At 40.8% G+C, this 13,404-nt stretch overlaps 1 protein-coding gene across 1 annotated transcript in view; it reads right to left on the bottom strand.

The window, feature by feature from the left end:
• LOC100121207 (zeta-sarcoglycan) overlaps positions 1-13,404 on the bottom strand; it is a 94,641-nt gene that overhangs the window by 9,392 nt on the left and 71,845 nt on the right. Inside the window, exon 5 of the mRNA XM_031922337.1 lies at positions 12,342-12,648. Within this exon, the coding sequence (XP_031778197.1) occupies positions 12,342-12,648 (307 nt within the window). The remainder of the gene's footprint in view (positions 1-12,341; positions 12,649-13,404) is intronic.

The raw sequence follows: 13,404 nt of genomic DNA, 5'->3' as shown, positions 1-13,404 counted from the left end.
CATTTTTCAGAAATTCATACGAACTGTACCAACAGTAGCGATCGATTTTTTACAGAAAAATGACATCGGCGACAATCGATTTTACAGTCTTGAAGAACCCACGACACGTCTCGGTATACGTTATCCTGTATTCTTCTAGCAATAATACTAACAGCACTCTACTGAAGTATTCAAAGCACTTCGTAGATTTTTTCGTGCATTTTTCGCCCAAATCCAGCAGACCAAAGTGCTTACTCATTACGTTTGGTAAAACTGTGGACCTTTTTAAATCAGTGTTGGAATATGCTTGGTCCAAAAATTTGATAGGCTTTTCTATCCTGGAAGTGAAGCCCAAAGCAGATCCGTTGGTCCACACTTATAACCCGTTCCGCAAACAGTTCTACACGAAATATTTCGAAGTTGATAAAAGTATTTTTCCAGATAAATTACAAAATGCAAACGGACACCCGCTGAACATTCCGGTATTTTACAATCCTCCACATCTGAATTTCACAAAAGACGAGGACGGCCGAATCACAGACGTTAAAGGCTTCTACTTCTTTCTAATGAAAGTGGCAACCAAAGCGGCTAATTTTACTCTTGACTATGCACTGGATCTACAAAACATTACTGTCACGACTGTGCGGAATCGAACCATCGAGGCTATGGAAAGAGGTAAATTGAACATGATGGTGATACCTTTTCCCAAAGCCGAAGAAAATTCATCTTTTGCCGACTTGATTCTCGAACTGGACAACGGATACATCGTTCAAGATATCGTCGCAGTCGTTCCAATACTAAACTTTATAAGACTGACGAAAACCTTAGAAATATTGTTGGTCATCACGGCCATACCACTGACAATCGTAGCATTTACACGCAATCTACGCTTGCTAAGAATCAGCTACCGTTACGAGGCAGTTTTCGATTTATTCCGAGTGCTTCTGGGGACTTCGGCTGCGAAACAGCCGGTGAGACTAATGGATAGGGTGATATTTTTGAGCGTGGTCATGGTGTCGTTTAAGTGCTCTTTCAGCTTTTATTCGCAGTTCATCAATGCTCGGGTGATAAACAGGGGGGTGTCCTTTGACAGTTTCAACGAGAACGGCCAGTCAAATCTTACGCCGTACATCAACCGTATACTGTTCAATCGATCTTTCAGCGATGCCGCTAATAACAACAATTTGCAAAGGATAAAGTACAGAATCATTCAGGTAGATCATACGAAAGTGTGCGACGACATCCTACTGGAAAACAAGAGCACTATCTACATCATGTCCCACATTAGAGCACAGATGCTGATCGAAAAGTGCTGCAACTTGGACGGTGAGTCGATAATAAAGATTGCTGAGCCGATTTTTTCAACTGACAGATGGACTTACAGATACACTTTCGAAAGGGCTTCTCCGTACATTGAGAGGATTTACGAGATCATGTAGAGGATTCACGAGTCCGGTATATGGCGCGTTTTGAAACAAAAAATCAGCAGTGAACAATTAAAGTTTCCAGAAGATAAGAATAGTGCCGAGGTCATTTTTCTAAAACATCTCGTGTACATATTGGTATGTGGTTACACCATATCGGTACTCGCCTTCGTCATGGAACTCGTTTTCAAATCAGTTAGACAGCACAAGTTTAACATTCAATCAAAGTTAATTAAATAAAATATGTTAATAAAATTAATTAATTAAATAAAAATATGTATGTAAAATATAGTCTACTGTATAAAAATATCTGTCACTCATGTAAATACTCTTTTAATCTGTATATAATTAGCGAATAAAAATTAAGAAACACTCTTCATCATTTTTTATCTAACAATCACGAACTTGTAGCAATAAAATATAATAACAGTAAATAAGCGTGAACTAAATGTTTTTGTCGAATAACAAGTAGTTAAAATATGATCAGCACATAATTCTATCGATTCATGCTTTTTGCTACCTGCACCGTTCATTAAACAATTTTTAATTTAATTAAAAGTTAAATTTGCTAAAAATTTACATGCAAAAGATAAATTAAAATAATACAGAAAGAATCTTCAGACGGTGCATTCACGAGCGCTACGTGACACAGTGATCTGAAGTGAACGATGTTTATATACGTATTTAGAGGATATAAACATTTTAGCTGATTGTATCTCTAATATAATTGATCAATTTCTATTAGAAGTATATTCTCGACAATGAATACGTACTAAAAGGATTACTTAATACCGCAGACCAGCATTATGACTAAAGCTATATTACTTTGTCTGTACACACCATAAAGGTGGATCTTATATATGTTAAGCGCAACCCAAACACGGCAAGCATTGATCCTTTCGGATGGTCAACAGTACACGACATACTATGAAATATCTATTGATTTACGCCACTAGTATTTTGTTGGACATCGTCAGTTACGGCGGCATTTTACTCAACATGATTCCTTCCGTAACTTGTCACTCTGTGATTAGTTTATTATTATTATTAATTAGCTTCCAGCCAAATGCAAGCTCTGCAGATCAGCAAAATTGGTTTAAGTTATTAAAATATAAGCTCAAGCATACGTTGAAATTCTATCAAGTCGCAATCTTTGTTAATAGTAATGGAGCAGCCCTCAGCAACAAACAGATGGCTATTTGTCGATACATTGTGCAAGAAACTCCTAGTGTCATTATTGATTTGGGAAAATTCCAGTTTTCTAGTTGCGACAGATTTTCAAATTTTCCTGGTTTTGAAAATCCAAGGCAAGTAACTTTATACTTAGTGATTCATCGTGAAGTGTATACTAAGTCCTCATCAGTTGGTTTGAATAATTTTTTCAACTTTTTCGCGCAACTATCATCAGTAAACATACGACCAAAGTGTTTGTTCATTTTATTCGGTGATAGGATTTCAAATACCTACATTCGAACTATTCTCGAATATTCATGGACTAACAAATTTTTGGATGTGTCTATACTAGAACTCAATGCGAAGATAGACCCGATAAAAGTGGTGCCACTATTACACTATTTCAATCCGTTTTACGGCACATACACACGTAAATATTTTAATAAAGATCAGCCAATTTTTCCAGAAAAAATTCATGATGGTAATGGCTACCCACTCAGAGCACCTATGTTTAATTTGCCGCCAAATTTGGAAGTTCGCGTAGACGATGATGGTAACATTATTAAAACTTCTGGTGTGTACTTAGATATAATGCTTATAGTAGCAGAAAAAACTAATTTTTTCTTAGAGTATTCAGTTGATATGGAGCAAAAACGGCTGGCTAATGTACTCAATGTCACGTTTTTGCAAAAATTCAATTTGAATCTTATGGTAATACCTTTGCCGCAACTGGAAGAAATATCTAAGAACAAAGATATTTTCCTGGAACTCGACACTGGATTTATTTACGAAGATTACATTGCTGTTGTTCCAGTGCTACAAACGAGTGAACTGAATATATCTTTGAAAATTTTTGTTAATATTTTAATTGTTCCTATTATTATGGGCTTTTTCACCTGGGCATTACGTTTGCTTAAAATAAAATCTGAGCAAGTTACAATTTTCAATACCTTACAAGTACTTTTGGGCGTATCTGTACTTGGCCAACCAAGAAAAATCTTTGGAAGAACTATCTTTTTCGTGATTATTTTAATATCTACGAAGTACAACACGGACTTTTACACAAATTTGATTCACAATTTAGTTCACACTGAAATACCATTCAATACCTTGGAAGAAATAAGTAATTTCGATTTTCAAACATACGTAAATAAAGTACTCTACCATCGTATATTCAACACTACCGATGATAAGTATGTCCGGAAAATGAAATCGAAAATCACTCAAGTCGACACAATCAAAAAGTGCGCGGACAAGTTGCGAGTAAATAGGCATTCGACGTGCATCACTTCTAGGCTGAGAGGCCAAACGCTTGCTCAGAGGTATCAGAATGCAGATGGTACACCAATAATGAAAATTGCTAAGCCTGTATTCTATTCTGAAAGACGGATATACATATTCGAAAAAGGATCTCCTTACATCGAAAAATTTAACAGCATTTTGCAGAGGATCTTCGAGTCCGGAATATATAGGCATTTAATTAATCGAATGCGTGAAAAGAAAGTTTTGGAGGATAAAGAAGATGAAACAAATACTAAAAGTGCACTCTTTAAACAACTAATTTATTTATTGTGCTTAGGGTATTTCGTCGCTTCAGCTATATTTTTCGTCGAACTGGTCTGCAAATGTACTTGCAAGTATATAAAAAAAGTAAAAATAAGATATAAAAAGGGGTAGACATAAGTCTCAGAATGTTCGGCATTTCGCTCGCCCAACGCTGTATTAAAAACAATAAACAAAAAATAAAATGAATTTATTACCTAGATTTACTGGAAATAGAATTAAATTTTTTTATCAGTAATATAGTAAGGAGTATATAGGTACATGCAAGTACAGTTTATCGGATGACGTATCTTTGTACTCACGGGACTAGCGCGGAAAATCAGCTAGATAGAGTATAAAACATAGAAGCATCGGCGTTTTTAGACTGATCCAAATTTTAGTGATTGATCAGTCTTTATTCAAAGTTTACTATACACATAATGTGCTAAAAGGACTACCTGATATCATAAATAAAAATCGTGACAAACGCTGTATTATTTTGTTTGTATCACTTCTCAAAGACAATCATGTTAAGTGAGTCGCGTTCTATCAGATATAGCGTTCCGTAGGTTTCAAATGTGTGAAATATACGTTTACTATTTTGTAAACTTACTGACACGCTATGCAATATGTATCGATTTATAGCGCTATTATTTCGTACGACGTAGTCAGTCACGACGTAGTCATTCAACGCAACATGGTTCCTTTCGTAACATATCGCTGTCTCTTTAGTATATTGCTAATATTAAATAGCTGCAAGCAAAACGCAGGCTTTATTAATCAACAAAATTGGTTGGAATTGTTGAAGCAGCAGCTCAAAAACACCTTAAAATTTTATCAAGTTGCAATCTTTGTTAACAGTAATGAAACAACCCTCAACAACCAACAGATGGCCATTTTTCAATACATCGTGCAAGAAATTCCTGGTGTCATTATTGATTTGGCGAAATCACCTTTTCCCAGCTACGACAGATTTTTAAATTTTCCTGGTTTTCAAAACCCAAGGTATGTAACACTATACATAGCACTACATCGAGAAGTGAGCAGTGTCTCCTCAATTAGTTTGAATAATTTTTTCAACTTTTTCGTGCAACTATCATCAGTAAACATACGACCAAAGTGTTTGTTCATTCTATTCGGTGATAGGATTTCAAATACCTACATTCGAACTATTCTCGACTATGCATGGACTAACAAATTTTTGGATGTGTCTATATTAGAACTCAATGCAAAGTTGAAACCGATGAATGTGGTGCCACTATTACACCACTTCAATCCATTTTATAGTGCATACGCACGCGAATATTTCGTTAAAGATGTACAAGTTTTTCCAGAAAAACTGCATGATGGTAACGGCTACTCACTCAGAGCACCTTTGTTTAATTTGCCACCATATTTAAATGTTTACGTGGATAACAGTGGAAAAGTACTCAATATATCTGGCGTTTACTTTGATTTAATACCGATAGTGAGTGAAAAAACAAACTTTTTCTTAGAATATGTGTTTGATATGGAGCATAAAACGTTAGATTGTGTACTCAACGTTACATATTTACAAAACATTCATTTGAATCTTATGGTAATACCTTTGCCGCAACTGGAAGAAATATCTAAGAACAAAGATATTTTCCTGGAACTCGACACTGGATTTATTTACGAAGATTACATTGCTGTTGTTCCAGTGCTACAAACGAGTGAATTGAATATATCTTTGAAAATTTTTGTTAATATTTTAATTGTTCCTATTATTATGGGCTTTTTCACCTGGGCATTACGTTTGCTTAAAATAAAATCTGAGCAAGTTACAATTTTCAATACCTTACAAGTACTTTTGGGCGTATCTGTACGTGGCCAACCAAGAAAAATCTTTGGAAGAACTATCTTTTTCGTGATTATTTTAATATCTACGAAGTACAACACGGACTTTTACACAAATTTGATTCACAATTTAGTTCACACTGAAATACCATTCAATACCTTGGAAGAAATAAGTAATTTCGATTTTCAAACATACGTAAATAAAGTACTCTACGATCGTATATTCAACACTACCGATGATAAGTATGTCCGGAAAATGAAATCGAAAATCACTCAAGTCGACACAATCAAAAAGTGCGCGGACAAGTTGCGAGTAAATAGGCATGTTTCATGCATAACTTCTATGCTGAGAGGCCAAATGCTTGCACAGAGGTATCATAATGCAGATGGTACTTCTATAATGAAAATCGCTAAACCGGTTTTCTACTCCGAAAGATGGATTTACATATTCGAGAAAGGATCTCCTTACGTCGACAAGTTTAACAGCATTTTACAGATGATTTTCGAGTCCGGAATATATAGGCATTTGATTAATCGAATGCGTGAAAAAAAAGTTCTAGAAAACGAAGAAGACGAAACGAGTACTAAAAGTGCACTCTTTAAACAGCTTATTTATTTATTAGGCTTCGGATATTCGATTGCTTCAGCTATATTTTGCATTGAACTAGTCTTCAAGTATATTCATAAGGGTTTGAGAAAAGCAAAAATGGTATGTGTTGTATAGGAAAAAAAGTGAGCTTTAGGGCGTTAAACGTATCGCGTGCTCGGAGGTATATTAAAAGCCAGGAAATTACTTATCAGTTACGTCGATGCTCGATAAAATCGGCGAAGGTGTCCTGCTATATAAAGATTTATGGTTATGATAATCTTGGTCAAAGCATTTACAGATAATATCGTAGAACACATTTTCGACATTACGATGTTTGCACCGAATGACAACGAAAAATAAATGGGAAAGTTGATGTTTCCTAAAAAATGTCCAACCCACACTGAAAATATTCCTACAAACAGTTTATACAGTTAGACATAGGAATAACGTTGAAGTGAAGATGCACAACCGAATCATCGATATTATTTAATTGTTTCTATGGGACGGATACAAATTTGCGATAGGAGAATGTGCTTCTTATACTGCGCAATTATAATTAGCATTTGTGATGGGACCTCAACAGACGACTGGCTGGATTCACTCATCGAGAACATTGTTCAAAACTACAGACCACATCAGATAACTATTTTCGAAAACAGTACAAAAATGGAGAGCGCAGTGCAACGGAATATCATTTTTCAGAAATTCATACGAACTGTACCAACACTAGCGATCGATTTTCTACAGAAGAATTACATTGGAGACAATCGATTCTACACTCTTCCGTCCTTGAAGAACCCACGACACGTCTCGGTGTACGTTATTCTGCATTCTTCTAGCAATAATACTAACCGCACTCTACTGAAATATTCAAAGCAATTTATAGATTTTATCGTGCAACTTTCACCCAAACCTAGCAGACCAAAGTGCTTACTTATTACGGATAGCGAGCGTGTGTTTGTGGATTTTTTAGAAACAGTGTTGGAATATGCTTGGACCAAGAAATTTATAGACTTTTCTATTTTGGAGGTCAAACGCAAAGCAAATCCGTTGATTCACACTTACAACCCGTTTTACCAACAGTTTCACACTGAAAATTTCGACGTCGATAAAGCTATCTTTCCAAATAAACTGCGCAATGGAAACGGATACCGCTTGGGCGTTTCAGTGTTTTCCAATCCACCACACCTAAATTATACGATTGACCATAAGGGTAGCATCTCAGACGTTAAGGGTTTCTACTACTCCCTGATGATAGAGACATTGAAAGCGTCGAATTTCACATTGACCTTTGCACTAGATCTGAAAAATAGCTCGATCTCGTTTGTTCTTAATAAAACCGTCGAAGCCATGGAGCGCGGTAAAGTGAACATGATGGTGATACCGTACCCTAAGGCCGAGGAAAATTCATCGTACGCTGACCTGGTACTCGAACTGGATAACGGTTTCATATTTCAAGAGATCGTCGCAGTCGTTCCGATACTGAACTTCATAAGGCTGAAGCAAACCTTGGAGTTATTGCTGCTCATCGGGGCCATACCACTGACAATCGTAGCATTCACGCGGGGTCTTCGTTTGCTAAGAATCAGCTACCGCTACGAGGCAGTGTTCGATCTGTTCCGAGTACTTCTGGGGACCACAGCTACAGGACGGCCGGTGAAAAGTGCAGACAGGGTGATATTCTTTACCGTGCTGTTGGTATCTTTCAAGCTCTCCTTTGAATTTTACTCCCAGCTCATCAACGTCCAGGTGATAAACAGCGAGGTGCCTTTCGACAGCTTCGAAGACATCGATCAATCGCCCCTGAAGCCTTTCATCCATAATCTGGTGTACAACATATCCTTCGCTGATATCAACGACAAGCACTTGCAGAGGCTGAAGGACAGAGTCGTACAAGTTCGTTACTCGAATATCTGCGAAAACGCACTGGCGGAGAACAAGAGCGCCATCTGCTTCATCTCCCGTCTGAGGGCGCTGACCTTCATGGCGAAGTATCGCGACAAGGATAACAAGGAAGTATTCAAGATCGCCAAGCCAGTTCTTTCCACCGTTAGGTTCGCGTACACCTTCGAAAGGGCATCGCCTTATATCGAGAGGTTCTACGAGATCATGCAGAGGATCTACGAGTCTGGTATACACCACGTTTTGAAACCGAACATCAGCAGCGGGACTGTGAAGCTTCTGGAGGACAAGAGCAGCGAGGAGACTATTTTTCTGAAACATCTCGCTTACTTACTCGCCTGTGGCTACACGATTTCGGTCTTCGCTTTCGCCCTGGAACTGGCCTTTGGACTCTTAATCCCACGGCGGAAATTTTGCATCCGCTTAAAAACGCTGCTTGCGTAACCGAAAATTTTAATGTAAAAAATAAACGCACGTGTATACTGAAATTTTGTAACTCTTGTAAATAGTCGTGTAACTCATTAAAATACAAGCATGACAGAGAAAAATCTCGTCCTCATTATTTTCCATATCCCTCAAAGTCCCAAATGTGCGCGGCGAAAAAATAATAATGAGTAGTCGGTTCGGCTATCATCAGCGGAACTAAATTCCGCAGCGGCGTATCATATCCTTCTTGCCTCGTCTCCGTATGTATATCCTTCATTAAAAAATTCCGAGAGTTGATTAAAAGCGCGCGCCGCGCGTATCTCCGAAAATCTTATTAAAAGAAATTATACGTACACGCGTGCCGAGAGATTGGCAAAGCAGTATACATATCTACTAATTAATTTTTTTCGAGTGCTCCGCAGCGAGGGCCAATAAGCTCGTGCATTAGTTAATTATTAAACTCGAAAAAAGGCCCGTCGCGGCGAGATAATATTCATATACGCACACAGCTGAATTTTTCAATTCCAGGAGAAAATTGCAGTTCGCTCTTCGCGATGAATTAAAGCCCATAATTCCTCCTCACATCGTAATAACTCGCCGTATATACCGGCCACAATAAACCCCGATCCCTATTTATAATTCTCAAGTGCGGAGATATTTCACTTTTATAATTTTCGTCCACCCCCCAAGAGAGAGAGGGCTCCATTGTTCTATCGGGCACTTTTCGGTATTCATTCTCTCTCGACTGCTCCATTCATCGCCTTCTCTCTCTCTCTCTCTCTCTCTCTCTCTCTCTCTCTCTCTCTCTCTCTCTCTCAGTCCAGCGCGTCAAAAGGAGCCAGACGCACTCGATCCTCTGTGTGTAATTGAAAAAAATGGCGGAGACAATGGCCGACGCGCGCGCGAGAAAAAATCCCGAAAATTTTCATCACCCGAAAACTCCTCGATCCTGCGTCGATGATTCGATCACGGGTTACATCTGCACACTGTGTGATATACAACAAATAAACTAGAAGCGAAAAAATTTGCTCGATATAAATAACGAACGCGTGAGTAGGGGTGGAGGGCGCACGTAATAAGCAATCTGCCAGTGGATGATTTGTACGAGGTGCGTGTCGGCCTCGATCTCTGAAGTTTATTCATAAAAAAATCGGGGATCAGATTAAGCCCGATGCGGATTTCCCCGTGTACACACAGACACTCACACACACACGACCCTCGTCAAAGATGAATGACGCCCATCGAAGTAAGAATATATCACGTGACGTGCTTGATTCTTCCCGCGCACATTGTACGCGTTATATACCCCGAGCTGATTCGCGCGCAATAAAGGCAGAGGCTTTCCTTCCCCTCTGTATACACGACAGGTGCGTCCCACTCGAGCTCCGCTTTCTTCACTGTATAGCTGTATAGTATGGAAGCGAAGAAAAAAAAGCGAGAAAGAAGCGCTACACGTACGGGAAGGGTTCTCTCGCAGAAGGAGAAATAAGAAGATCGCTGCAAAGTGGATGATCCGATGTCTATTAGAGCGAGAATAAGGCGGCGGCGCAGGGAAGTAGGTAGTCTATATACTTATATAAGCGCGAGAGAGAGAGAGGGAGAGAGAGAGAGAGAGAGAGAGAGAGAGAGCAGAGCGTTTCCTCGAGGGAAAACGCGCGACAGCTCTCCGGACTCTTTACTTACGGATTGATACGCAATTTTCTATCGTGTTTGTGTCCCTCCGGCCCGTCAAGAGCCGCCTCTCGATTTCCTTTCGAGATCCTATCCCCCGTCGTAAACTCGATAATCGAGCCCGCGTTGAATCGCAAAATCGAGAGAGCCTCTCGCGTCGACTCTCCCCCGGATAATGGAAAATTATGCCTCGCTCCTGCTGCTGCGCTTTTTTCTCTATAATATCGTAGTTTTATAATTTGGCGCTAAAATATAACGTCGAGTATTTTTATATACGATATAGACGTTCGGTACAACTCATTCCATCAGCTCGAAAAAGTTGACCCACTTTACCTGCCTGAAATAGTGGAGAGAGAGGAGCTCTGTGACGGGTCGAGTTAATTATTAGCGAGATCCGCGCGCGCCCGACCCCGATTATACGATTAGACGCGCTAGACAATATTATATTATTCCAGCGCGATGTTTTATCGCTGCGCTTGCGTCATGCGACTCCGTTGCAGCATCTCCCTCTCGATGTTTCATTATTACAGGGACGGGTTATTACTGTTATCCGTGCATGATTCACGCAACTCCAGCGGGCAAATATATATTAGTATTATACTGAATGAATATTTCACCCGATGCATAAACGCTGGCTCATTATACCCCGAGCTCTCGGCTGTATTGTATACGGAGTCTGGATTTTTCCGACTGATCGTCCCGACGTTTATATAAATACGAGTACTATATAACTTATATTCAAAGTTTTTCCGGCGCGCTGATGCAGCAGCAGCGGAATTATTATACGCCAAAACGCTTCTTCTTCTCCTCTGTATCCTCGAGTAATAATCCCGCGATGAATACGGAAAGGAGAGGGTGAAGAAAAAGACTCGCGAGAGCTGTATATAGGTATAAAGGCTAAAGCTGGACTAATCACGATGATTAGCCCGCTTGAGCTCTCCCTGCCGGCTGAATTTAAATTCGAATTTAAATGAATAAGGCGACCTACATTTCGCTCTACTTTCCCGCGAATTTCAAATTAGTTCAGGGGCGCATACCTCCGTATACCTGGGATACAAAGCTGTATGTAGCTCGGAAATAACCAACACACATACTCGGTCTCGATGCACCGATGATCGCGCGTTCCGGGCCGCGAAAGGCGCATTCGCTGGCAATTACGCGGGGCGTCGCGGGGCCGAATTATACTAACCTACGCGCAGCGCCTCCACGTATATACGCATACTATCTGCGCTGTTATTTCGAACAACAGTGCGAGATAGAGAATACTGCGAGAATACTGCGGAGGTGTGCGCGCGGGCGCGAGTGTAGCAGCTAGCACGCGGCCGAAACTAATTTTAAGCCGCAAGACAGAAGTCGGCCTTAATAGCTGTCGAAAAGTTCGCGGAGCTGTGTTTCCGTTTGGATATAGACTCGCTTTCTCCCCCTCGCGCGTGCGGAACCTCTGCTACTGCACCGACGCGACGACTCTCTGCGTGCGCTCTTAGCGTGGGCTTTAAGCGTTTGCGCGCGTTTAACGTGTGTTGTGCCGCCGCGCAGAGAGGGGCTTGCCCTGCTCGCTGCTGTGCTGTATGGTAATTTCGCTGTCTGAGGCAAGGCTGAGCTTTGCTTTGATACAGCGTTGGGCCTTTGGAGATTTTGGGGAAAGGAATTGTATTTTTGAATCGTGTGTGATACGGTTCGTTGATTCGGATACACGACGATTCTGCGGCTTTGGGTAAATATTTGCCGTTTGCATTTTTCTCGGAAAAGCTGCGAGTGGATACGCGGAAAATATTTCGGTCGTATGAAAAGAAATAGTATAGAAACTGTACACTCACAAAGCTGAACTCCATGACCTTCAGCAGCCATAGCGTGAGGGCGAGGTTGAGTATGACGATGACGGTGAGTCCGAGCACGAGGAAATACAAGCACCTCTTCCTCCAGCCGTAGACCCCGATTCTAAGTCCCTTACAGCCAGTGTTCGAGACATGGCAATCGGCGCTGTTGCTCATCCTCGAGGGCGTCGTCGTGTTGCTCGGTTCCATCGTCGTCGTCGTCGTCATCGTCGTTTGTCGGGGACTACCCCTGGGTATGCTGCTCGAGTTTCCAGCCTCATCCGACCAGTTGGACTGGCCCCTGGTCAACCTGCGAAGCAAAGAATCCTTTCATCGGCTTTGTGCTAACGCCATCGGTAAATACATATAGCAGACCAGCGGTAAATAAACAGTCTGGCCCCGCGAGGGCTATAGCGTATAATCGGCAATAATTTTCCGATTACTCATCCAAAGTTATCGCGTCAGCAATCAGCGCTAATCTGACGCAGAGTAGGGGATTACAAATTAGAATCTCGGCTCTGCTGCTACCGCCGCTTTTACTCCTCCATTCAACCCTGTACCCTATTGTATACATCTATATGGGAAAAAAATTAATTTCCCAGCCGCTCATGCGCGTGTGTATACACACACGAGGCCCGAAATAAACAGAAGAAGGAAAATTTAAAAGCCCATTAGGCCGTTCCGATAAGGAATAGCGGCACGGCCCGTCGGTAAAGAGAGAAAGAGCGAGCGCCGGAAGTTATGCAAAGCTGGCCGCAAAATGCCTGACATAATTTCAGCCGACTAATCCTCCGGCCCTCGTACACGTGAATCCGGCGAAGCGGTACCGTTCTCCCCCCTTCTCTCTATAACTGTATATAACACACACACACACACATGTATATACGTATATGCGCGAAAAGCTCGGAATAAGGAGCGAGGGCTGAGCGAGAGTTTCGCGCCCTCCCTCCCCCCTCGAGCTTATCCGTGACTGCTATATACATACGCCTGCGAGTAGAGACGGGCTCTATTTACGCTTAGGGCCAGATCCGTTCGTTTGCTGCAGAAAAAAGCATCGCCTTCCTAT

The sequence above is a fragment of the Nasonia vitripennis genome, chromosome 1 (assembly GCF_009193385.2).
Source record: "Nasonia vitripennis strain AsymCx chromosome 1, Nvit_psr_1.1, whole genome shotgun sequence".
In the NCBI taxonomy this organism is placed as follows: domain Eukaryota; kingdom Metazoa; phylum Arthropoda; class Insecta; order Hymenoptera; family Pteromalidae; genus Nasonia; species Nasonia vitripennis.
The sequence above is the reverse complement of the archived record's forward strand: the minus strand, read 5'-3'. Positions and strand labels throughout refer to the sequence as shown.